Source organism: Coregonus lavaretus (assembly GCF_964263955.1).
Source record: "Coregonus lavaretus genome assembly, chromosome: 16".
Taxonomy (NCBI): domain Eukaryota; kingdom Metazoa; phylum Chordata; class Actinopteri; order Salmoniformes; family Salmonidae; genus Coregonus; species Coregonus lavaretus.
The window spans coordinates 12118684-12145960 of NC_140003.1; the positions used below are offsets into that span (position 1 = coordinate 12118684).

General features: G+C 43.9%; 1 protein-coding gene across 5 annotated transcripts in view; it reads left to right on the forward strand.

Moving 5' to 3' along the window:
* The window catches only part of LOC311144135 (myosin light chain kinase, smooth muscle-like), a 107440-nt gene that overhangs the window by 44869 nt on the left and 35294 nt on the right, over positions 1-27277 (forward strand). For all 5 annotated transcript variants that reach the window (XM_084180123.1, XM_084180122.1, XM_084180124.1 and 2 more), the window contains exons 4-12: positions 5869-6076; positions 7246-7291; positions 10547-10712; positions 11023-11188; positions 11434-11455; positions 11616-12211; positions 13862-14065; positions 15198-15332; positions 20090-20242. In XM_084180123.1, coding sequence (XP_084036249.1) covers positions 5869-6076; positions 7246-7291; positions 10547-10712; positions 11023-11188; positions 11434-11455; positions 11616-12211; positions 13862-14065; positions 15198-15332; positions 20090-20242 — 1696 coding nt within the window. The remainder of the gene's footprint in view (positions 1-5868; positions 6077-7245; positions 7292-10546; positions 10713-11022; positions 11189-11433; positions 11456-11615; positions 12212-13861; positions 14066-15197; positions 15333-20089; positions 20243-27277) is intronic.

Below are 27277 nucleotides of genomic sequence, written 5' to 3' on the forward strand. Positions count from 1 at the left end.
TTTACTGTAAAACAGACAATGGAAAAACTTTCCCCAGGCAGACTGCTCGTCTGGTTCACTTCTGTTCTGGCACATTAACAATATGGATAAAACTGTTATTTAAAGTTCCTAAACACAGACAGCTGTGTCTGTTCCTCTCTTGCATTCTTGCGCTGCACATTGGACCAACAATAACAATACCTTCAGCTCTAATTCTCTAGCTCTTTCTGTAATGTTTTGGCGTTTTAACCTTCATACAGTAATATTTGTCTGATTCTAACACAATTTTACATTTCCATTACCGCTAAATGTGAGACATTACTGTTGATATCAAACTAACGATAAATCCAACATCTAACTAATGTAATTTGAAGCATGTGTATTTTTGTTTTGAGGACAGTCTAGCCTCTCCACTTCGTAGTCCTTTGTGATTGATTGGTTGGTTGTGATGAGGGTGAGATAGCCAGCAGTGCAGTGTCTGATTTAGTGCAGCCTGACTGTCCAGTGCTGAGCAGACCTGGGTTCAAATACTATTTGAAATCATTTCAAATACTTTATCTGTGCTTGGTTGAGATTGCATGGCTTAATGGACCAATAAAATAGTCCCAAAACTGTAAACTCTGCCCATCTGCAACTCCAGGCAGGCTAGAACAAATGCTCAAAGTATCTGAAAGAATTCAAATAGTATTTGAATCCAGGTCAGGTGCTGAGACCGAGTAGATCAATGGAATGCGTCTTCATAGGGATTAAAATATCTTAGTCTTGTGACTTGCTTCCTGAGGAATTTATTTTTTCAGAGCTACTGGAGCAGAAACCAGTCAGCTCCAGTTCTGCTTGGATGAGCTGAAACAATGCAGAATTTTTCTCCTTCAACAATTACAATATGGGCAGTTTTACAGTAGTACCTGAAACTGTGACGGCGCTAAAACATGGTTGTGTGCTGTGAGAGAATCTTGGTGAAGGAATTGTAGAAATACCCTAAGACGATAGGTTCTTCAGTATCAATGTGATGAAACACCTCAGACATCTGCCAGCCAAATGCTACAGGCACGCACACACACAGACACTTGAGGCGGCCTCCCACCACCTATGATTTACAGATCTTCAAACAAGGGTATCAAGTGCACAGATGTTTCCCGGCTCCCAGGAGGAGGTAATGTGTCAGGGAGTTTGTTACTTTGTTCTGTTGCTGTCCCAGGCAGCATCCATCACTACTGAAGGCAAGATCCATCACCTCTCCTTAGGACTGCTTCCCAAATGGCACCCCATTCCCTATATAGTGCACTACTTTTGACCGGGGCCAATAGGCACTATATAGGGCGGAGGGTGCCATTCTTATGCTTGTCCAGATTGGAGCCTTTTCAAATGTACTGTGTTGCGTAGGGGAAACTTGATTTCTCTTTTATCAGAACTGTGCACGTTCTACTCTAGTCAGTGTTTCAGCCCAATGCAGATGATCATATGGTATCTGTCCTGCTTCTGGAGCTTTCTGGAAGGAGTTAGGCAACGATTATTTGTCTCCGGTCTTTGCCCAGGGGAGCTACTGGCTCTGCTAGGTTTCATTGCAGAGGGATGTTTGTGCTGTCTCCTCTCTGTTGATGTTCAATGGAAAAGAAAAACCAGAAGCTCTACCAGATCAGAGTTGGACAATATTGATGTGTAAATAAGTGTCCTGTGTGGCTCAGTTGGTTGAGCATGGCGCTTGCAATGCCAGGGTTGTGGGTTCGATTCCCACGGGGGACCAGTACGAAAATGTATGCACTCACTACTGTAAGTCGCTCTGGATAAGAGCGTCTGCTAAATGACTAAAATGTAAATGTTGGTCAATGGGCGGTGTTTCAGGATTACTGATGTGGCATAATTGCATCCTCTCCTAAAAAGTATACACGAAATACATTCATAATATGTTTCCTTTGCCAGAATAGCAAGTGAAAACTCTTACTGGAATTGTAGTTCCATATATTCTACAGTAGACAGTGCAGTTGTCCATCGCTAACCAGCCTAGTGTCACCACATTTACAGTACATGGCCTTTCTCTTCCCGGCAGGCACGTTTTTGTCATGCTCCAGAGCCATGTTCTCAATGAGAGGGGATGCTCCTGTGAAGACAAGGAATGTCCACCAGCATGGAGGCAGGCATCTGACATGCCTCCAGCCTCTCTCTCCCCAGCCTCCTAGTCATTTAATGGCCTTCCAAGGGAAGAAAAATGCTATATTACATAATTACGAGCCAGTAGGAAAATATAGGGGGAACAGCATGCGAGGGAGGCTGTGAAAGGTATGCCGCCAGAAACCTGATGGTGGCTGAAAGTGCTCGCCTATTGAAAGCAGATGTGGACCACTGCTAGGCTATTCCTACAAGGCTCCACCCTCACTCACCGCTCAGCTCACTCCTCTGACCAGTGTTGGAGAAGCGGACATCTTTCTTCTTCTGCTGGTTACATTCAAATGTTACATTGGTTAATGGCGTACATTGTCGATATTGGCTACATTTTGAAGGCCTTCTTCATCGTCTCATCCATCCACTGGCCATTGTTAGGAATGGTAGTTAAACACTGGTGATTGTCTTTTGCATGTGTAATTCATAGCAGCTATTTGGCAGTGTGGCTTGACAGTGTCAGCAAAGCCAGGAAAAATAAAAGCTTGATGTGATGAAGACATCAGGTTTTGTTGAAACAACAGTCAAATACTTCATTATTTTCCTTGCAATGGAATGTTAGTTCAGGATTAAACATTAACTCCATGTCCTTAAGTGATGTGGGATTCCTCACCATCATGTGGACAGTGGCTATTCACAGCACTGTGAGAGTCAACTTATTGATCACTCAACATCATCAAATGACCAGACAATGCTCGGTTGTGGCGTTATCAGTTGTTCTATCTGGGAATAGGGTGCCATTTGGGACGCAAACATACTGTATTCTGACCCCATCCAGTGGTAGAAATCACAACTTTGTGTGATGTATGCTACGATGCAGGTGGGAACACATGAATAGGTTCTGATGTATGTCCATTGAGCCAGCGGACAATTATTCTCCTAGAGTCTCCGTCAGAGGCCAACGCCAGCAGTAATCCACTGCAGGTGTCTTCCAGAATACAAAGTTGAAAAGTCATTCTGAGTACAAGACGTTAGAGAATTACTGGGACAAATAAACCACAGGCCTATTTCTTGGGGAATGAAAAAGACAAGGGGTTCGTCCCAAATAGCACCCTATTCCGTATATACTGCACTACTTTTGACTAAAGCCCTGGTCAAAAGTAGTGCACTAAATGGGGAATAGGCTGCCATTTGGGACGTAGACAAGAAAACAACAGATCATGTTATTGATTTGGAGCAGCGACTGGTCTAAAGACACGAGGGATCAAAATGTCCTTTCTAGTTGCTTCACATGGAAACAGTGCTGGTGGAAATCGCTGCTTATATGATTAAACTAACAAACTTTGTAGCTTCCCTTTAATCAGTTTCTCTCTTCATTACGAGGGGATCAAGACCGCTTGATTAGCCTTGTTATAACAAGCAGTACCCTTGTTGTGGTGATACATTGGGTTCCAGTAGCATGACTCAAAAAGAACTAGAGAGAATATTCCTGGCTTTGTTCCCTTTTTACTTGTCTTCTTCTTGCATTCTTGGGTATTTTGGTAGTCTTTAGAAGCTAGGTTCATATGTTCTGGCTGGATCAGCAATCAGGGCCCCTCCTCTGCTGTCAGTGCATTGGACCATAGTGTTGTCACAACCTTTGTTTTCAACCCGTATTCTCTTTGTACTTGTGTCTGTTTTCTGGCTTGTAGAAACTTGACTCGGTGTGTAAACAACCCAGTGTTTTTCCTATACTCCGCATGTGAACTTGGTCATTTGGAATGTTTGAGGCCCAGAGCTTGACCACAAGAAGCTTTAGGAACGAGAAGTCTGAAGTCTGCTCGAAATTTCTGTGGCACTGAGCGTCAAGCAGCTGAGTTTTCAAGGAAATGCCAGTGTCTGTTTGATTTAATAACGACTTTAAACCTAATACTGCTATTTTTGGGCAAGCCTTCGGAGGACCGGGTACAACAGAGGTAATATTTGATTGAAACTGAGTGAGGCTAGTTTGACAGGCTGGAATGTGAGTGGTCGATTACAGAGCAAGGCTGGACTTTCCTGCTTTTTTAGCTTGCCTCAGAATTTTGGGTTCCATATGGAGTCATTCTATTATTTACTAGCTGTCGAGCCATATTCATTTGCATGTTCAATCTGAAATGCGTTGCAGCGGTTAACAATTTCGCTTTCTCATTTGTTTTTCTGTTAATTCAAAACAAGTTGTCTTTGTGAGGGGCTTGTATTGGATTGCAGAGTTTGGGTTTACCATGGTTCTCCTCCGAAATACAATGTTTAAAGTCCCCGGGGTGCAAGGCGAGGATTGTTGGCATGCCACCAGTGGAAACACAGAGTGGGAGAGAGAAAGAGAGCCCATCCACTGTCCTTATTAGCTGTGGCCTCCGCCTGCAGATTTGTGATGCTTCAAAGACTTCTGAGAAAACAAGCTGTAGTGAGATTAGGGAAGTCAACTAGAACTGAGATGAGTCAGAGAAAGGTGGGAAACCTCCTTTCAGATATACGGGGAATGTTAGAGGTGTTTAACAGATCTTCTGTACCTGTTCATCTCTGCTAGTTAACTTCCTGTACTGTTTCAGCACCCGTGCTGTACTCCACTCTTGACAAGTGGCATGTTGAGTGATGGCTACTGACCTGGGCCATGTCGGGAAAAGAGCAGAGAGAGAATTGAAATGTCAGAAAGGACTAAGAACTTGAGTAATGCAGTATGCGCTAAGGAAAAGGAAAGAAGTTGGGTAAATTAGGTTTAGTTGGAAACCATAACACAGGGATAATAAAACAATGTATTTTTTGTATTCTAGGAAGTAGGAAACATTGAGGGTAATCAGTAGCTTTCCATTTCACTTGCTAGTTACTGATATCAATGCTTATCATTTGTGTTTTTGTAAATATCATTGATTTGTATCAGTTTTAATTAGGCTATGGGCCACTGATTGTCAGTTTCACACACCCAGTGAGTTCCTGTGCTCTGACTCCAATTGTATTGAGAAGATTAGGATAATGAAAATGGTGGAAGTGAACACACACTATGCATTTGTGCCCACATAGAGATTGTCACGGAGCTGGTGCCCTAATATTTTGACCTGCTCATTAAAAACCAATTGTTGCTTATGAAAACCGTTTGTTGATTATGATAAGTGTTATGTTCATGGAAATGTGATACCTACACTGAGTGTACAAAACATTAGGAACATCTTCCTAATATTGAGTTGCAACCCCTTTTGCCCTCAGAACAGCCTCAAATTGTCGGGGCATGGACTCTACAAGGTGTCGAAAGTGTTCAATAGGTATGCAAGCCCATGTTGACTCCTATGCTTCCCACAGTTGTTAAGTTGGCTGGATGTCATTTGGGTGGTGAGCCATTCTTGATACACACGGGAAACTGTTGAGCATGAAAAACCCAGCAGCGTTGCAGTTCTTGACACAATTGTCTCAAGGCTTCAAAATCTTTCTTTAACCTGTCTCCTCCCCTTCATCTACAAGTGGATTTAACAGGTGACATCGACAAGGGATCATAGCTTTAACCTGGATTCACCTGGTCAGTCTGTCATGGAAAGAGCATATTGTACATACTGTATGTTTCTATGGCTTATTTCCCATCCTCACTGTAAATAAACGCCTCTTCCTGGACATTGCACCGCTACCAACTTGTCTGAAAACCTCCACCATGCCACTTCACAGGGATAATATTGTTGATTTAACCGTATCAACTGTTTTGTTTCAACCATGACCATTAACCACTGATGCTCTATTATGTTTTGTATAGTTAAAATCCACTGAGGTACATTCATCTATTCCCAGGTGAGAGGGCACCCTGAGCCCCAGGTCACGTGGTCCAGGAATGGGAAAGCAGTGATAGCTGGAGAGCGGTTTGTCATGGAACAGAGTAACCGTGGAACATTCAGCCTGGTGGTCCATGGTGTCCAGGAGGAGGATGCAGGGCGTTACACATGTGAGGCCGGCAACGATGCTGGGAGCCGCCAGGTCACAGTGGAGATCACTGTAGAAGGTACAGCCGCTGCTCCTGTACTGTCCAATAAACGATGTCCCAAATGGCACCCTATTCCCTATATAGTGCATTACTGTTGACCAGAGCCTGCGATAGGGCTCTGTCCAAAAGTAGTGTACTATATAGGGTGTTATTTGGAAGGCAACCTAACCCTCTCCATCAGCCAATCAGAAATAATAGCATGGTCTGTTGACAAATAATTGGGCAGGGTCCACTGCCTTTGTATCTCCTTTGAAATGTAGCATAGACAGTAGACTGGGAAATGTGCACGGCCTCAATAGCGCATGTGAAATTAAACCAAGACTGCGCCAGGTATTTTAAACGGCACCACATTTATTTTACTCCGTAAAATATATGTCCTATCATACGTATTGTACATAGGCTTTTATGCTGTTCCCAAGTGATGTTTTAACTCTATGTAATGATAGGAATAAGGTTTAATATTTTCTAATTCCCTGTTCAGAAGGAACTCATTAGAGTAACCGATGGCAAAGGCAACAGAGGTTTCGTCCCAAATGTCCCCCTATTCTCTATACTGTATAGTGCACTACTTTTGACCATAGCCCTATAGGCCCTGGTCAAAAGTAGTGCACTAAATAAGGAATCTGGTGCCATTTGGGATGCTGCCATTTATAATGTCCACATGGAAGGCTTCGGGAACTTTTTCTTCCTGTTAGCATAAGTGGTATTGAAACATTTAGATTTTCAAATTCCTTTGTGTATACCATGCCAGCTGTGCCTTTTCCATTTCCAATGGTTACACTGTGGATACTTAGGTTACATTATGCATGAAAGAGGGGGGCTAGCACCTACTACTTTCCAGGGAGAAATATGTAAACATTGATGTCCTCCACATTTGTTCAGCTTTACAAGATCATAAACAGCTATTTGGCCACCTCTGGCTCACTGAACACTAACAGAAACATATGGAGCATGCCCTCTGTAACAAGGGGCATTGTACTGAGATCTGAAGCATTTTTCAACACTGCACAGTGCACATTCATTTACATTACGTGCTGCTGGACTTGCACCAGCAATATATTCTCTGTTTGTCTCCCCAATGGCACCCTATTCCTTATATAGTGCACTACTTAGGGAATAGGATGCCATTTGGGATGCATCTGATGTTTCTTATTCATTATCTGAGGCATGTTTTCCATCTCTCATAGGGAACACAGGGAAGAAATACAGCCTCCCCTCCTCCAGTAAAACAGGGTAAGATCTATGGCTGCGTCCCAAATGGCACCCTATTCCCTATATAGTACACTACTTTTGACCAGCACCTTATACACCCTTGTCAAACGTAATGTACTATATAGTGAATAGAGTGCCAGTTGGAGCGCATCCTTTCTTTGCAAATGGTGGTATCATGGTGGTATTTAAATCAACCTTCCCTGTTTCATCGTTCTATCCCTTGATGTAGTTTATTTTTTTCCGAATATTGTTAATCAAAATGCAATCTAAATATTCTAAATATTGGGGTGGCTGCGGATCCGACTTTTTCGGGATCTTTAGTCCGCTGCACTAAAAGATCCGGAGCTTCCCGAAGCTTTTGCGCATGTGCGGATCACATTCGTGCATGTGTATGTTCTCTATACGCAGAGAACAGGCTGCTCAGACGAATGGTAATGGTGCTCGTTTAATAAAGTTAGATCAAAGCTGAATCAATGTATGCAACGGTGGCGATCTGTGTCATTTAAGATTAGGGAGGACGTTTTTTTAAATGAGCATGGCCTTATTTCTATACAGCATATTGGATGACTGTCATTCATATTCCATTCATCCAGCTCAATGTAACATCGATAGGTTTAGGCTACTACATGAGGTTGCTACAACCTAGCCTACAAATGAAAAGTTTATAACATAGGTGCACAGGTCAAGAGACAAATTGGAGTAATCAAGGTGACAGTCAGTGAAACATTCAATACCGCCTTGCACACTGCTGCATCTAGCTGATCTGGGGTGTAATGATTAGTCCAAACAGATTCAAAATGTTCATGCTTATGTATGTGAGGGATTTGTGTAGGAGTGACAGTGTAGTGTGAGTGTGTATATGGTGTGTGTATATAAAGTCTAGTGAGTGTGCTTTGGGTCAGTGTAAGATAGTCAGTGCAGGTAGTTCGGGTACCATTGATTGACTATTTAGCAGTCTGGCTATTTAGCAGTCTTATGGCTTGGGGGTAGAAGCTGTCTCCGAGCCTGTTGGTCCGATAGCCGATGCTCCGGTACCGTTTGCCAGACGGTAGCAGAGTGAACAGTCTTTTCGGTCCTTCCTCTGACACCGCCTGATATAGAGGTACTGGATGGCAGGGAGCTCAGCCCCAGTGATGTACTGGGATGTCCGCACCACCCTTTGTAGCGCTTTGCAGTCAAGGGCGGTGCAATTGCCATACCAAGCGGCGATGCAGACAGTCAAGATGCTCTCGATGGTGCAGAGGGCCCATGCCAAATCTTTTCAGCCTCCTGAGGGGAAGAGGCGCAGGCGTGCCCTCTTCACGACTGTGCGGGTGTGTGTGGAGCATGTTAAGTCCTTAGTGATGTGGACGCCAAGGAACTTAAAGCTCTCGGCCCGCTCCACAACAGCGCCGTTGATGTGGATGGGGGCGTGCGCTCCCCTCTTTCTCCTATAGTCCACAATCAACTCATTGGTCTTACTGACGTTGAGGGAGAGGTTGTTGTCCTGGCACCACACTGCCAAGTGTCTAACCTCCTGTAGGCTGACTCATCGCCGTCGGTGATCAGGCCTACCACCGTTGTGTCGTCAGCGAACTTGATGATGGTGCTGGGGTCGTGCGCGGCCACACAGTCATGGGTGAACAGGGAGTACAGGAGGGGACTAAGCACGAACCCCTGAGGGGCCCCGTGTTGAAGGTCAGCGTGGCAGAGTTGTTGTTGCCTACCCTTACCGCCGGGGCCAAACTGTCAGGAAGTCCAGGATCCAGTTGCAGAGGGAGGTGTTCAGTCCCTTGGTGATGAGCTTGGAGGGGACTATGGTGTTGAACGCTGAGCTGTAGTCCATGAACAGCATTCTCACATAGTTATTTCCCCTCTTGTCCAGGTGGGAGAGGGCAGTGTGAAGTGCAATTGAGATTGCGTCATCTGTGGATCTGTTGGGGCGGTATGCAAATTGGAGTGGGTCTGGGATGATGGTGTTGATGTTTGTCATGACCAGTCTTTCAAAGCACTAATTACAGATCTGAGTGCTACAGGGTGGTAGACATTTAGGCAGGTTACCTTGGAGCTCTTGGGAACAGGTAGGTTCGCAGATTAGCTTCCCTGAGACAGTTTCTGACAGTTTGTGCAGAAATTCGGTTGTTCAAACCCACAGTTTCATCAGCTGTCCGGGTGGCTGGTCTCAGACGATCCCGCAGGTAAAGAAGCCGGATGTGGAGGTCCTGGGCTGGCGTGGTTACACGTGGTCTGCGGTTGTGAAGCAGGTTGGACAAACTGCCAAATTTTCTAAAACGACATTGGAGGCGGCTTATGGTAGAAAAATGTACATTCAATTCTCTGGCAACAGCTCTGGTGGACATTACCCCGAAATGATTTGATAAAGAGAAAATTTGCACCTGGTGTATTCTACTATCCTTACCCTCAATAGTAAGTTAAGACCCTGGCAGAGTTCCCCTAGCGGCCGGGGACCCTAAGCAACCGCTTATGGCGGCAGGTAGCTTAGTGGGTAAGAGAGTTGTGCCAGTAACCGAAAGGTCGCTGGTTCTAATCCCTGAGCCGACTAGGTGAAAAATCTGTCTGTGCCCTTGAGCAAGGCACTTAACCCTAATTGCTCCTGTAAGTCGCTCTGGATAAGAGCGTCTGCTAAATGACTAAAAATGTAAAATGTTATGCCTGGAACTGACCCTGCATTGATGTTTCACCTGTAAAACTTGAAGAATGATCATGCATGATTGAATGCGGTGATGGTTTTGTCTTACAGTAACGTTATACTATGCTATTATTCGGATCGGTTATGTAGAATACTGTCTCATCATGTGATCTTGCAGACATTGATTCAGCTTTGATCTAACTTTATTAACCGAGCACCATTCACCTGAGTAGCCTGTTCTCTGTGCTTAAAGTAGAGAGTATATACACTAAGTATACAAAACATTAAGGACACCTGCTATTTCCATGACATAGACTGACCAGGTGAAAGCTATGATCAGGTTAAAGAAGGATTTCTAAGCCTTGTAACTCAATATTAGGAAGGTGTTCTTAATGTTTGGTATACTCAGTGTACATGCGCAGAACATGATCCGCACATACGTAGAAGCTTCAGGAAGCTCCGGGTCTTTGGGTGCTGCCGACTAAAGTCTGATGGGCAGCCACGGCCTATAACTATAGTGAGTCAGTCACTCATATTACTATATTAAGTCATTATTCAAATGGAATTTGTTTGTTCAAGTGGTGTTTTTGAGCAGACACATATTTGGATGCTGAGGTAGTAAGTGGTTGTGTTTTCTCTGACTCCAGCGGGCGGTTTGGAGTTTCAGCCGTGGAGAGCATGCCCAGTATCTGGGGGGAGAGCCCCCCCAAGTTTGTGACAAAGCCCTCACGCATTTTTGTCCGAATGGGACAGAGTGGCAAGTTCTCTGCCAAAATCACAGGACGCCCACAGCCCCTGGTTACCTGGCTCAAGGTGAGACAGAACAGAGTGTTTAGTAATCTCAGTAACTTTGCCAAAATGTCCAGGTTTTCCAGAAATCGCAGTTTTAATAGTTTTTGAATTAGGAGGGAATACGCATAAAATCCAACCAGGATTTTTTGAAAAACTGACAATTTGGGGAAAGTTGCCATCTAGACTTTGCAACTCTAGTTGGAACAGAGATGGCGTATTCTGTATTTCAAATATGTAGGATGGTGAGTCTTCATCTCTGACATCTCTCTCTTTCTCTCTCCCTCTCTCTCGCTTCCACTTTGTCACTTTTTCTCTTTGATGGGTGTCACAGGGAGATGAAGAGCTTCATACTTCTTCCCACTTCAACATGTTTGAGAAGTCGGGAGTCCACTTCCTGGAGATCCGAGACGTGTGTGAGGACGATGCAGGAATGTACACCTGCTCTGTGGCCAACAGTGCTGGGAAGGCCACTGCTACAGCAGAGCTGAACGTTCAGGGTAGGACATTGCATCCAATCACACTGCAGCCATCAGCCATCAACACACAGCCCAAATGTTCCAAATGGCACTTATTCCCTTTGTAGTGCACTTCTTTTGACTAGGGTCCACTATATAGGGAATAGGGTGCCATTTGGGACACATCCACCGAGTGCTATAACATCACAGTAAATCATCAGCATTGCCAGTTCTGAATATCGAGTTATATTTGGGACATTTTTCAGTGTGTATCCTTTCCTTTTTAGGTTCAGGCAGTGAGGCTGGCATGTGAGTATGTATCTCATACAATTCCCTGCATTGTGATATTACTAACTGTGAATACATGAGCAACTCTTTTCGTGAGTTGTATACATTTCTACCAAATAATTCCACAATAATTTCTCTACAGTGATATATTCAATCCTTTGACAATGTGTTACCTCTACAGCCTAGGTACCTTTGCTCCGGTGGCCCCTGTCCCCAAGACAACTGACTCACCCGAAGTCAAGCACACAAGTAACGGCCTGCTCGCTGACCGGTGCTCACCTACCAAGTCAGGAGACAGGACTGAGACCAGAGAGACCAGAGAGACACTCACCAGGGAGACCAAAGACAGCACAGAGCTGACCAAACCAACATGGAAGACCACCGTGGCGTCTCCCAAGACCACCGTCGTGGTGTCTCCCAAGCCCCCTGCGGACCTGCCGGACGAGGCCCCTAGAAAGCCTGGGGTGGCAACCCCAAAGGCTGCCAGCTCCACCTCTCTGCAGCACCATCTGAGAGGCCAGGGGGCTGCTAGGACCAGCCAAGACCCACACAGCAAAGCCCCTGAGAGGGATACAAGGGATAGGGTGAAGAACCCCCCAGTGGGAGTCCAGAGCCCCCCACAGCCATCTCCAGAGCCCACTAGAGAGGCTAGAAGGCAGGCCAGAGAGAGCAGGTCAGCGAGGGCAGCAGTGACTGCTGGAGCTCCACCCAAATTTGACTCTGTACCTCAGAGCCAGGACACTACAGAGGGGACCAAAGTCACATTCAAATGCCAAGGTGATTCAAAACATCTTATGGTGTATTATACTGAACAAAAATATAAACGCAACATGTAAAGTGTTGGTCCCATGTTTCATGAGCTGAAATAAAAGATCCCAGAAATTGTCCATATGCACAAAAAACGTATTCCTCTCAAATGTATTTACATCCCTGTTAGTGAGCATTTCTCATTTGCCAAGATAATCCATCCACCTGACAGGTGTGGCATATCAAGAAGCTGATTAAACGGCATGATCATTACACAGGTGCACCTTGTGCTGGGGACAATAAAATGGCACTCTAAAAGGTGCAGTTTTGTCACACAACACAATGCCACAGATGTCTGACGTTTTGAGGGAGTGTGCAATTGGCATGCTGAATGCAGGAATGTCCACCAGAGCTGTTGCCAGAGAATTGAATGTTCATTTCTCTACCATAAGCAGCCTCCAACGTCGTTTTAGTGAATTTGGCAGTACTGTACATCAAACCGGCCTCACAGCCGTAGACCATGTGTAACCACGCCAGCCCAGGACCTCCACATCCGGCTTCTTCACCTGCGGGATGGTCTGAGACCAGCCACCTGGACAGCTGATGAAACTGGGGGTCTACACAACCAAAGGATTTCTGCACAAACTGTCAGAAACCTCCCAGGGAAGCTTATCTGCGTGCTTGTCATCCTCACCAGGGTCTTGGCCTGACTGCAGTTCGGCGTCGTAACCGACTTCAGTGGACAAATGCTCACCTTCGATGGCCACTGGCACGCTGGAGAAGTGTGCTCTTCATGGATGAATCCCGGTTTCAACTGTACCGGGCAGATGGCAGACTGTTTGCTGATGTCAATGTTGTGAACAGAGTGCCCCATGGTGGCGGTGGGGATTTGGTATGGGCAGGCATAAGCCACGGACAACGAACACAATTGCATTTTATTGATGGAAATTTGAATGCACAGAGATACCATGACGAGATCCTGAGGCCCATTGTTGTGCCATTCATCCGTCGCCATCACCTCATGTTTCAGCATGATAATGCACGGCCCCGTGTTGCAAGGATCTGTACACTTCCTGTAGGCTGAAAATGTCCCAGTTCTTCCATGGCCTGCGTACTCACCAGACATGTCACCCATTGAGCATGTTTGGGATGCTCTGGATCGACGTGTTCCAGTTCCCGCCAATATCCAGCAACTTCGCACAGCCATTTGAAGAGTGGGACAACATTCCACAGGCCACAATCAACCGCCTGATCAACGCTATGCGAAGGAGATGTGTCGCAGTGCATTAGGCAAATGGTGGTCACACCAGATACTGACTGGTTTTCTGATCCACGCCCCTACCTTTTTTTAAAGGTATCTGTGACCAACAGATGCATATCTGTATTCCCAGTCATGTGAAATCCATAGATTAGGGCCTAATGAATTTATTTCAATTGACTGATTTCCTTATATGAACTTATTAATTAATTTCCTTATATGAACTGTAACTCTGTAAAATCTTTGAAATTGTTGCATGTTGCGTTAAACATTTTGTTCAGTGTTTATACTGTATGTATGTATTTGTCATGTTTAGAACCACATTTTTACCAATTCACTAATACCAGTTCACTAATAGTTCTAAGCTACTTTATTATTGCATATTTGACCCATTTAGATTGCCTGTTAATGTGCTCTTCTAGTCTCAGGTTCTCCTGTGCCTGGCCTGAGCTGGGTTAAAGATGGCTTCCCTTTGAGACCCAGAGCAGGGCTGAGCTTCCAGCATGATGGCAACACTCACATCCTCACTGTGGACAACGTCCAGAAAAGGGACAGTGGGACGTATGGATGCACCATTGCTACCAGCACTGGGAAGGTGTCCTCGACTTGGACCCTCACTGTCAAGAGTAAGTACTTAGGGCGTGTCCCAAATGGCACCCTATTCCCCCAGCATTTCCCAATCCTGGTCCTGGGGACCCCAGAAGGTGCACATTTGTATTTTGGCCCTAGCACTACACAGCTGATTGAAAAGAATCAAAGCTTGAGTTTATTATTTTAAGGTGTGTAGTGCTAGGGCATTAACTATAATGACCCATAGGACCCTGGTCAAAAGTGTTTGGATGCAGTCTTACTGTACACACCGTGGCAGGATATAAAGGAGAACGGGAGAGCAGTGTTGTTGGTTTTAATAGTTTGAACTAAAGCCCTTGTTGTGCAGAATATTCATCACATCATCATTTTCAGCTAACAGGTCTATGGTTGAAGGTACAATAGCTTAGACTTAAGAGTCTCCACAGTCTCCAGCTCTGCCTTTGGGTAAATAAGCGTCTAATTCATTTCCCCCGGCTGTCTTAATCAAAACAGGATAGTGATGAAGGCAGGCTAAGTGAGGTGAGCACATCGACATTTAGTTCATTCCTCAGCGGCAATGCTGATTTGGGCTGAGTTCAACTAAAACGAGACTGTGTTGCTTTTGGACCTGTCCTAAACTGTCTGCTGTCTTTAACCAAATAAAAGTTGGTTGTATATTTAACGATAATCAAAGTGAAACTATTTGGATAGGTTTTGATATCTGGTTGTCTAGTTGTTGTTTTGGTTTGGACTAAACAGACTGGCACCAGTCTACAGTGAGTCCAGCATTGTTATCGCTTTCCATAATACAGAACAGTGCCATACACTATGCAGATTCAGTTTATTTTGCTTGAGATGAGCAGTCTTTTTGTTGGGAGTGTGCATCCTTTTAGAAATGACTGCAACAATTCTTGTCTACCTATGCCCTCTATTGGAGAGAAGGAAAGATTGCATCTGGTCATATACCCAGTTTGCTAATACCATGGTCGGTTACATTTGTCAGTCTGGTCCCAAGTCAAGGTAGGTATTGTTTGCGCCAGATACTTTAGGCCAAACACTGGGGTAAAGTCTTATGGTGGAAATGGGCCATTAGACTGACCAGTACCACGTATTTCAAATGTAAGGCTCCAATGTAATACATTTAGGATGTATTCTTAATAGTCCATCTGTGTACTCCCTCCCCTGCAGACCCACGGCTGGAGGGCAAGCCTCCTGCGTTCAGCACTGTCCTGAAGGGATGTTCAGTGAGTGAGGGCCAAGACTTCCTTCTGCAGTGTTCAGTGGAGGGGAAACCTCTACCTAACATCTCCTGGCTCCTAAACGGTGAGAGAGCACATCATTAAACAATTTTACGTTTGACTTATAGGCGCAATAAGAGGACACAACATACTGATTTTCCATCTAATCGGCTCAGGGATTCAAACCAGCAATCTTTCGGTTACTGGCCCAACGCTCTTAACCGCTAGGCTACCTGCCGCCCTGCATCTCCCCCTGCAGTAACTAGGGATGCAAAATTAGAGTAACTTTCCCATAATTTCCAACTGGGATTTCTGGGAAACCTGGGAATTTGAGGAAAGTTACCGGAAATGTGCAACCCTAGCAGTAACAGTCACCATTGTCTAGTAGTTACAGTATATCCATTATACCCACTAGAGGGGGTGATGATCCTGTTTTTCAATACTTTGCACCTCATTGGACGGACAGACGAAAATCACTTCCAGGGAGAAGTGGTAGGAATAAAAAAGTCTCTGTACTCAGAACCCTCTTGAACAGATCAGCTAGGTAAGGGGGTGTAATTGATTGGATGCGTTCCAAATGGCTCCCTATATAGTGCACTATGGGCCCTGGTCAAAAGTAGTGCAGTATAAAGGTAATAGCGTGCCATTTGCGTGCCATTTGGGACACAGCCATTGTAAGTCTGCTACTGCTTTCCCTCTCAGCATGAGGCCGGCCCATCGGAGGACCACCATTTCACAGGTCTGGCTGCTCTGCTGCTGAAGGCTCATGTGGCTCTGTAGTGCGTCCAGATCACACACAGAGAATGTTTATTTTTCATCTTTATCTGCTCCACATATAGAACGTCAGGGGGAACCCCCTTGAATGTGCAATTTTGAAGGTCATGACTCCAAAATTGAGTCATGCTATCCTATCCCATTGAAGTTGACATTGTAAATGGTTAAGGTAAGAGTTAAGGTTAAGGTTAAGGTTAGGGTTAGGGTAGGGGTTAAGGTTAGGGTTAGGGTTTAGCGCTGGGAGTAGGGATGTCCTTACGAACCCGAATAGCGATAACCAAAATGAAAGCTTAGCATGACAATTGATCTAGCAGAATTCCAGCTGAACACAGTGAACACTGATTTTTTTATTTTTTATTATTGTAGCTAGGTTATTTTTATCCTTCCAAATTTAATGAAGATGGATCACAATCTCTTAGAGTTTGGTTTAGTCTGTATCACCCCAGCCTAACTTGGCTGTCTCAACACTGTGAACATTGTATTTCTACAGTATCATTTGAGTTAGTTTTATCTGTGCATATTGAATTAAGATGGATCATAATCTGTTGAAGAGTTTGGTTTTGTCTGTATCTATCACCCGAGCCGAGCTTGGCTCACAACATAGGCAAATCCCCGCCTTATCTTAGCTCATTGGTCACCATAGCAACACCCACCCGTAGTATGCGCTCCAGCAGGTATATCTCACTGGTCATCCCCAAAGCCAACACCTCCTTTGGCCGCCATTCCTTCCAGTTCTCTGCTGCCAATGACTGGAACAAATTGCAAAAATCTCTGAAGCTGGAGACTCTTATCTCCCTCACTAACTTTAAGCATCAGTTGTCAGAGCACCTTACCGATCACTGCACCTGTACACAGCCCATCTGTAATTAGCCCACCCAACTACCTCATCCCTATATTGTTATTTATTTTGCTCATTTGTACCCCAGTATCTCTATTTGCACATAATCTCTTGCACATCTATCATTCCAGTGTTAATACTAATTGTAATTATTTTGCACTATAGCCTATTTATTGCCTTACCTCCATAACTTGCTACATTTGCACACACTGTATATATATTTTTTCTGTTGTATTTTTTACTTTGTTTTGTTTTACCCCATATGTAACTCTGTGTTGTTGTTTTTATCGCACTGCTTTGCTTTATCTTGGCCAGGTCGCAGTTGTAAATGAGAACTTGTTCTCAACTGGCTTACCTGGTTAAATAAAGGTGAAATAAAAATAAAATAAAAAAATAAAATAGGGCTAGAGTTCTTAACTCTGTAACTTTCATTACGGGTCAAAGGTTCGGCCCCTGAACTTGTTTGTAAACTGAGGGTGGGTGTGTCTTGGCCAATGTAATTGTTTATGTTTTGTTTTGCTTCGGTGGCCAAATGTGTTTGTGATTTGAATTATCCTCATTAGAAAACATAGCTGAAAAGTTTTAAAGGTCCAGTGCAGCCGTTTTTATCTCAATATCAAATCATTTCTGAGTACCAATTAAGTACCTTACTGTGATTGTTTTTAATTAAAATTGTAAAAAAGAAACAAAAATAGCTTCTTAGCAAAGAGCAATTTCTCAAGCAAGAATTTTGCTAGAACTGTCTGGGAGTGGGCTGAGTGGTGAGGGGAAAACTGAAAACTAGCTGTTATTGGCAGAGTGGTTTGGAACTCTCTTTCTTATTGGTCTATTAACTCATGTCACCAGGCAGGCCAAAGTTCCATCCCAGCAAAACAGGATGACATTTCAGGCGGTCTTTTCAAACAGCTCTTACAGTACACTAGAAAGGCATTATTGTGATTTTCACAATTCCACAGAATTATTCCAACCTAATAGTGTGGAAATATACAGTACCAGTCAAAAGTTTGGACACACCTAAAGTTGAAGTCGGAAGTTTACATACACTTAGGTTGGAGTCATTAAAACTTGTTTTTCAACCACTCCACAAATGTCTTGTTAACAAACTATAGTTTTGGCAAGTTGGTTTAAGACATCTACTTTGTGCATGACACAAGTAATTTTTCCAACAATTGTTTAAAGACAGATTATTTCACTTATAATTCACTGTATCACAATTCCAGTGGGTCAGAAGTTTACATACACTAAGTTGACTGTGCCTTTAAACAGCTTGGAAAATTCCAGAAAATGATGTCATAGCTTTAGAAGCTTCTGATAGGCTAATTGACATCATTTGAGTCAATTGGAGGTGTACCTGTGGATGTATTTCAAGGCCTACCTCAAACTCAGTGCTTCTTTGCTTGACATCATGGGAAAATCAAAAGAAATCAGCCAAGACCCAGAAAAATTATTGTAGACCTCCACTATTATTCTGACATTTCACATTCTTAAAATAAAGTGGTGATCCTAACTGACCTAAGACAGGGCATTTTTACTAGGATTAAATGTCAGGAATTGTGAAAAACTGAGTTTAAATGTATTTGGCTAAGGTGTATGTAAACTTCCGACTTCAACTGTACATGATTCCATATTTCATAGTTTTGAAGTCTTCACTATTATTCTACAATGTAAAAATTAAGAAAAACCCTTGAATGGGTAGGTGTGTCCAAACTTTTGACTGGTAGTGTATATAAAACAAAGGAAAATCACATTTTGTCTGCACTGGGCCTTTAAGAAGCCTTTTTAAAATAGAGATTTAATCTTTAAACTCAAATAGAATTGAGTCGTTGCAGGTTTTAGAGAAGGATCTCACATTGTTTCCGTCCCAAATGGCACCTTATTCCCTTCATAGTATACTACTTTTGACCAGAGCCCTATAGGCCCTGATCAAAAGTACTGTATTATATAGGGAATAGGGTGTCACTTGGGACGTAGCCATAGTTTCCACAAGGCCACTTCTTAGTGCTCCAGGTCTGAGCTGTTCGGGAACTGTTGATGTTATCCTCTTGTCTCTTGAAGACGGATGGACAGTTAATGGCATCACACTTATCTCAGGGAAGAGAAATAGTCCCCGCTCGGTTGGATCCCAGGACCAACCGATTCACAGCCCTCTGTTCTCTTCTGTTCTTTCCGCTGGAAAATACACCCACAGCCATTAAACAAATATGAGGCCTAGGAACCATATAAAGGAAAAACATGCATCGCTGCCTCCTGAAACCTCTCCTGAAATATTACACCCAGCCAGACTTGGCAAGTGTTTGTGCACCAAAAGCAGACATCTGAGACTCTCTCTCTCCAAGACTCTGACTTGTGCAGGCCGATTATGAAATGCCTACCACCAGGACATAAAAAAAGTCTGCCCTGGATTTCAAAGTGAATGCCCTTCTTGGGATTGGGTGGTCCAGCACTGGGAGCGAGATACATTTATAATAGCGGAAGTGCATAAATATGGCGGCCCCTATGCATTTATCACATATGCCTTGTTTGCTAAGTTCACCGTATTGTACATTCCTCTCCGTTACTCTTTTTTTGTGTCGTCATTAGCACAGTATACATGATCTCAATTTTAGTTCAAAGATGCCGGGAATTTGAAAAAAAAAAAAAAAAAAGTGATTGTGCTGATTTATTTATTGGTGCATTGAACCATGCTGTAGTTTCAAAACTCTGTGGATCGTGCTAAAACAATGACGTCATATCTGTATTCTGACATCTTTATGCACCTTCGAGCATCACAACTCATCCAGGCTCAGTTTAACACAGAGCTAGCTAGCTGCCTGTCTGTGTAAACTCAGGCCTGCAGGGAAAGATCAACACACATAAAGGAACATCTTGTGCTATTGTATCAATCAGTTACAAGGTTTTTTACATTATAAGGTGTCTTATTTTGCCTCAACATATTTATTCATTTTCATGAGCGATTTCACAGTAAACATTTATTAGTTTAATATGAATTAATGAATATTAGTCTCTTGATTTGATAGGATTTACACATAACATGTCCCGCATGATAAACTGCTTAATTTCTAATAATCTTTCTTAAATTATCTCTCTCCATGTGATACAGCCCTGCTTTACTTTTAAACCAAAAGATTGCTCTTAGTGTAAGATAAAGTCTTTTTGCTGGGAGTTGATTGTGTTTAGGTGTTCCTCCTCGAGTGTGATGCATGTTCCTCTACCCCCCCCCCCCCCTCCAGACAAGCCAATGCCACATGCACACTTTGCCTTTGAGAATGGCCTGACCCAACTCACAGTCAAGGGTGCTCTGCCAGAGGACGAAGGCCAGTACACGTGTGTCGCTGAGAACATCCATGGGAGAGCAGTGTGTACTTCCAGAGTCATCGTCAAAGGTGGGCTTGGGAGCCTCTACAGAGCCGTATGTATCAAGCTTCTCAGAGTGGGATCAGCTCCCCCCTGTCCATGTTCTGTTGTTCATTATGATCCAAAAGTTAGAACTGATCCTAGATCATGACACTTGATACATTCGGCCCCAGGTGTGCTTCTCTATCCTTTGCATCTTAGAGAAAATACACATTACACTGACAGTACAAAACATTAGGAACACCTTCCTAATATTGAGTTGCACCCCCTTTTGTCCTCAGAACAGCCTCAATTCGTCGGGGCATGGACTCTACAAGGTGTCGAAAGCGTTCCACAGGGATGCTGGCCCATGTTGACTCCAATGCTTCCCACAGTTGTCAAGTTGGCTGGATGTCCTTTGGGGGGTGGACCATTCTTGATACACACGGGAAACAGTTGAGTGTGAAAAACCCAGCAGCATTGCAGTTCTTGACACACTGGCACCTACTACCATACCCTGTTCAAAGGCACTTCAATATTTTGTCTTACCCATTCACCCTCTGAATGGCACACATACACAATCATGTCTCAATTGCAAAAAAATCCTTCTTTAACCTGTCTCCTCCCCTTCATCTACACTGATTTGAAGTGGATTTAACAAGTGACATCAATAAGGGATCATAGCTTTCACCTGGTCAGTCTATGTCATGGAAAGAGCAGGTGTTCCTAATGTTTTGTACACTCAGTGTACACCACAATAGCTTTGGAAATATTTTCTTAGGCCATGGAAAAGGTCTGTTTTACTAAAATGATGGTCATAGAGGGGAATGCCCAATGGATATTCCAAGTTATTAAAATACATTTAAATTAAATTACATTTTTGAACATCTGAACACACATGCATGTCAAGCTGACAAATTCTATAAATGTGCTATATATAGAAACATATACTGTATATATTTAAATATAAATATATACATAATATGAATCTAATACGCTCAGGCTATTTTAAGGCTTAGCAATCTTTTGGCTGCATTGAGAATGTGCTCAATCCATGAGATAGGAAATATGCTTCTCTTCTCAGAAGAATGAGCATTTTACCATTTACTAAAGCTCTGAAATGTCTCTATTGAGAGTACTTTAAGCCCTTTGATAAGCAGCTCTGCTCTAAGAGAATAGCTATTTTAGGGCTCTGATGTTGCATTTAAGGAAACATCTGCTCTCTCTGTTCCAGCATGCATCTTGTCTACATCCCAAATGGCACCACGTTCCCTATATAGTGCACTACTTTTGACCATGGCCCTGGTCAAAAGTAGTGCACTATATAGGGAATAGGGTGCAATTTGGGACAAAATCCTTGTCTTTCAGCACACACAGGGCTTCATGGCAGAGGTTGAGCTTTTTAAAATGTGAAATACCATCATTTTCCCACACATGCACTGTGAGTTCAGCATGCAGCACAGGCTGATCATGACAGAGAGATGGAGGGAAATACCACTCGTTTGACTTGCTAGCACACCAACCATCTTGTTCATACATTAAGAACTAATGGCACTCATTCATTTTTAGTAGCAAAGAGAGCTAGAGCAGAGCGAGAGTATAACTTTAAGGACATCCACAATCAACACGTGGTAATGGAATATTTTTGGAATCTGTTTGGAAGCACTTTCTATGAAGTCCTTTATAATGCATTATAATACACTTATAATGTGTAACAGTATGACACTGACTACAGATTAACCTTCACTCCAATCTGATTAAGAGTCTCTTTCTAAAGACGCTTTGCCTGTGTCAGTCACAACCATCACATCTTTAGATACAGAACAACGCTTCATGCAGATGGGCAAGCTGCAAGCCAAGTGGCCATTGATTTGCTTGGCAAGTTGGCATCACACTGAACCTGTGAGAACAAATAGATGAGGGATTGGTGCCAGTCTAATTGATGCCAGTCTAAGAGGGAGGGTGAGTCTGCTATGTTCAACACGGCTAAGATATTGTAGAAGAACAGCCATGGCAGTGTTAGCTGTAAGTTAAGATCATCATACTGTACATGTAACTACAGTATATGACAGTGGAGGCTGCTGAGGGGAGGACGGCTCATAATAATGGCCGGAATGGAGTGAATGGAATGGTATAAAACACATGGTTTTCAGCCATTATTATGAGCCGTCCTCCCCTCAGCAGCCTCCAATGGTACAGTGGGGAAAAAAAGTATTTACTCAGCCACCAATTGTGCAAGTTCTCCCACTTAAAAAGATGAGAGAGGCCTGTAATTTTCATCATAGGTACACGCCAACTATGACAGACAAAATGAGAAAAGAAATCCAGAAAATCACATTGTAGGATTTTTAATGAATTTATTTGCAAATTATGGTGGAAAATAACTATTTGGTCAATAACAAAAGTTTCTCAATACTTTGTTATATACCCTTTGTTGGCAATGACACAGGTCAAACGTTTTCTGTAAGTCTTCACAAGGTTTTCACACTGTTGCTGGTATTTTGGCCCATTCCTCCATGCAGATCTCCTCTAGAGCAGTGATGTTTTGGGGCTGTCGCTGGGCAACACAGACTTTCAACTCCCTCCAAAGATTTTCTATGGGGTTGAGATCTGGAGACTGGCTAGGCCACTCCAGGACCTTGAAATGCTTCTTACGAAGCCACTCCTTCGTTGCCCGGGCGGTGTGTTTGGGATCATTGTCATGCTGAAAGACCCAGCCACGTTTCATCTTCAATGCGCTTGCTGATGGAAGGAGGTTTCCACCCCGATGCTTCACAGTAGGTATGGTGTTCTTTGGATGCAATTCAGCATTCTTTGTCCTCCAAACACGACGAGTTGAGTTTTTACCAAAAAGTTCTATTTTGGTTTCATCTGACCATATGACATTCTCCCAATCCTCTTCTGGATCATCCAAATGCACTCTAGCAAACGTCAGACGGGCCTCAACATGTACTGGCTTAAGCAGGGGGACACGTCTTGGACTGCAGGATTTGAGTCCCTGGCGGCGTAGTGTGTTACTGATGGTAGGCTTTGTTACTTTGGTCCCAGCTCTCTGCAGGTCATTCACTAGGTCCCCCCGTGTGGTTCTGGGATTTTTGCTCACCGTTCTTGTGATCATTTTGACCCCACGGGGTGAGATCTTGCGTGGAGCCCCAGATCGAGGGAGATTATCAGTGGTCTTGTATGTCTTCCATTTCCTAATAATTGCTCCCACAGTTGATTTCTTCAAACCAAGCTGCTTACCTATTGCATATTCAGTCTTCCCAGCTTGGTGCATGTCTACAATTTTGTTTCTGGTGTCCTTTGACAGCTCTTTGGTCTTGGCCATAGTGGAGTTTGGAGTGTGACTGTTTGAGGTTGTGGACAGGTGTCTTTTATACTGATAACAAGTTCAAATAGGTGCCATTAATACAGGTAACGAGTGGAGGACAGAGGAGCCTCTTAAAGAAGAAGTTACAGGTCTGTGAGAGCCAGAAATCTTGCTTGTTTGTAGGTGACCAAATACTTATTTTCCACCATAATTTGCAAATAAATTCATTAAAAATCCTACAATGTGATTTTCTGGAATTTTTTTTCTCTATTTGTCTGTCATAGTTGACGTGTACCTATGATGAAAATTACAGGCCACTCTTATCTTTTTAAGTGGGAGAACTTGCACAATTGGTGGCTGACTAAATACTTTTTTTCCCCACTGTATATGAATACTGTAAGGTGTGATGGTTTCTTTTTACTATTGAAATGCCAATGGGAAATGCAAACATTTTATATAGAATTTTAAACAGAATATTGTTGAATATTGCATGCCTGATGATTGGTAGAGGATGTCCCACGCAGTTAGGCTCCCTGCATTATTATTCACTTTTGTTTAAAGTTACTGTCGGTCCCAAATGGCACCATATTCCCCACTACTTTTGACCAGGGCTGACGAAAGCCCCATAGGCCCTGGTCAAAAGTAGTACACTATAAAGGGAATAGGGTGCCATTTGGGACGCAGACTGAGGCAGCAGTCAAGCAGGACTTTTTAAGCAGCAGTGCTGATGGAAACATGCTGGAGATGCCTTGGATCTCCCTCTGGCATGCTGGAAATGTATACAGACAGTGGGCTGTGTTTATGACAAGCCCTGTCTGTCGGGTCCTGACGTCCACAAGGTTAGGGCCACTAGATTTATGGACCTGGGGATGGGAGGATGGGGAGGACGAGGGGGTGGGGGTTGACTCTACGTAGAACCAAACGCCATACATGGTGCGCATGAATCAAGGAGTGAGGGACAAAAAGGTCCCCTTGCTCCGTCTCTCTCGGTCTCTCTCGGTTTCTCTCTCTCTCCTCAGGAAGCCCTCCGCAATAGAGAAGTCCCTCGTGAAAATGGGCCTTTTCCGCTCAGAACAGCTTGTGCTCTTGCTCCCCAGTCTCTCTTATTTTGATATGATGTGATTTCTTTCTATGTAATTGTGATAATACATGTTTTTATCATTAGATTCAACTTAGCTTTTTACCCCATTATGACTAAAGTGTAATGATGACTCAAATAATTTGATTTTGAACTCTCATGACTCTTAAAGACCTTGGCAAGAACATCGTCCTTATCCCTTAAGTCCTATGGTCATCTTTAATGAGATTATCCAAGTGTTTGCTTATTCAAGACATGTACCTCACATGTTTGCCAGTAACATCACATCATCAGTCATTTGGAATGTCCAAATCGTCTCTGTGATGTGGTGTTTAGAGCACAGGTCTAAAGGGTGATTGAGCTGTAATTGGAGTACGGTAATGCGTCCGATCAAAAGTAGTGCACTGTATTAGGGAATAGGGTGCCATTTGGGACGCACTCTTGGTAATGTTCAGGACGTATCTCATATTCATAGGCTGCGTCCCAAATGCCACCACATTCCTTATTTAGTGTATTACTTTTGACCAGGGCTCTGGTCACAAAGGTAGTGCACTAAATAGGGAAAAGGGTGGCATTTGGGATGCAGAAATAGCATTGCGTTGTGCTCTGGAAACTTCTCCAGATGGCAAGTCTGTAGTTATGGATGAAATTCCACTCCGACTTCTGAGGATGACAAAATTAAATTAATGTAGGAGGAATTCTATCCTAATAATAATTCAATCTGACTCCATAATCATGTGTCATAGGCCCTGTCTCTGACAGATATAGCAAGATAGCTAATCGTTGCATCACTACACTCTGAGACTATAGCGTGTCTATCTTGTACCGTTATGGAATTAGCAATGTTCAGATACTTGTGAGCTGTTTCAAGCTATCAAAGTTCTCGCATTAATTAATTGAGTGAAGTTTAGAGCAGGGATGTCAAGGTGGAACCCAAGTATTCAATATGTAATGTAATTATATTTATCAGTAGTCCATAACATCAAAACAAAGAATGTTACTCTGAATTACAAGGACTACAGTATGAAGCCAATTTAAAAGTGATAAAGATTTATTACAAGTATGCAATAAGAATATAATTATCAAAGATGTACATACCATAAGTCTTCAAAGTAACAATGTAGGAAATTGTCTGTCTATTAACATAGCATATACACCACACTATGGCATAGGTCCTCAAAGTATAGCCAGGAGATTTGCAATACAAGTTCTCAATGAATGAAGCAACCTATCAAGCTTTTATCCTACCTAGGGCGAACTCAATTTCAATGGCCCCCATCGTTTAATTAGCATCACTCTGCTGGCCAGGAAACAATATAACAAAAGGCATAAAACTTCACAATCATTCTCTGAACCTAATCAACACAATCAATCTAAACGAAAGGAGCGCACATCTGCGCACATCGCCGTCCCGCGACCAGTTTAGTTCAGCAACTCTGTAAAGATAAATCCTTAACACGTATAGCCCAGTGAGTCATATACAAATTTGCAGCTCTTTAAGAGCTATTGAAAGGATCCAAACATGACAATTTAATTAATACAGTTAGATTCATTAGTCAACTCAAGTTTAATCAGTCTTCGTGCCTCTGAGGCTGTCAGTATCCACTGGGCTCCATAGGAATGTCCTGCCCCAGAGAAAGCCACTGGCGAAGGTGTGTGTCACGCCCTGGCTCTGGGGACTCTAGTATGTTGAGCCAGGGTGTGAGTTTTTCATTTGTGTTCGTTCTAGTATTGTGTTTCTATGTTGGCCAGTGTGGTTCTCAATCAGAGGCAACGTGAATCAGCTGTTGCTTGTTGTCTCTGATTGGGCACCATACTTAGTCAGCCAGTTTTCCCACAGTGTTTGTGGGATCTTGTTCCGTGTTCCTGTGTAGGTTTGTGTTTGCACCTTTGGACGGCGCGTATCGATTTTGTTGTTTTGTTCGTGTAAATCATTTAATAAATAAGTATGTTTGCATTCCACGCTGCGCCTTGGTCCTCCTCCTTCGACGATTGTGACAGAAGATCCCACCATAACAGGACCAAGCAGCGTGAAGAGGAGAGAGAATGGACTTGGGATCAGTTGAGTAAGAGTCTCGGCTGGGCCAAGCCAAGTGAAGAGCAGAGAGGGTGGACTTTGGAGCAGTGGAGTGAGTGTCTGGCGAGAGACATGGAGGCCTGGTCCAAGAGGAGAGACACCCAGAAAAGTTTTGGGGGGGGGGATCACGCCGTGGACGACGGGGCAGCAGGAGGCCGTGAAAGAGCGGTCCAGCGGGTTGGCAGAGGAGGCCGCCAGGTTACGGGGGCCACTGGTATTAAAGGGGAAGGAAAGTGTAGAGGCACGGCGAGAGGTACTGGGGTGTGTTACCAGTCCGGTCCGGCCCGTTCCTGATCCCCGCGTAGGGCCAGTGGTGTGTGTCCCCAGTACGGTCCGGCTTGTTCCTATCCCTCGCATCGAGCCTGTGGTGCGCGTCGCCAGCCCAGTCCGGCCTGTTCCTGCTCCCCGCACCAAGCCAATGGTGCGCGTCGCCAGCCCGGCCCGGCCTGTTCCTGCTTCCCGCACCAAGCCTATGGTGCGCGTCGCCGGCCCGGCCCGGCCTGTTCCTGCTCCCCGCACCAAGCCAATGGTGCGCGTCGCCAGCCCGGCCCGGCCTGTTCCTGCTCCCCGAACCAAGCCTATGGTGCGCGTCGCCAGCCCGGCCCGGTCCGTTCCTGCTC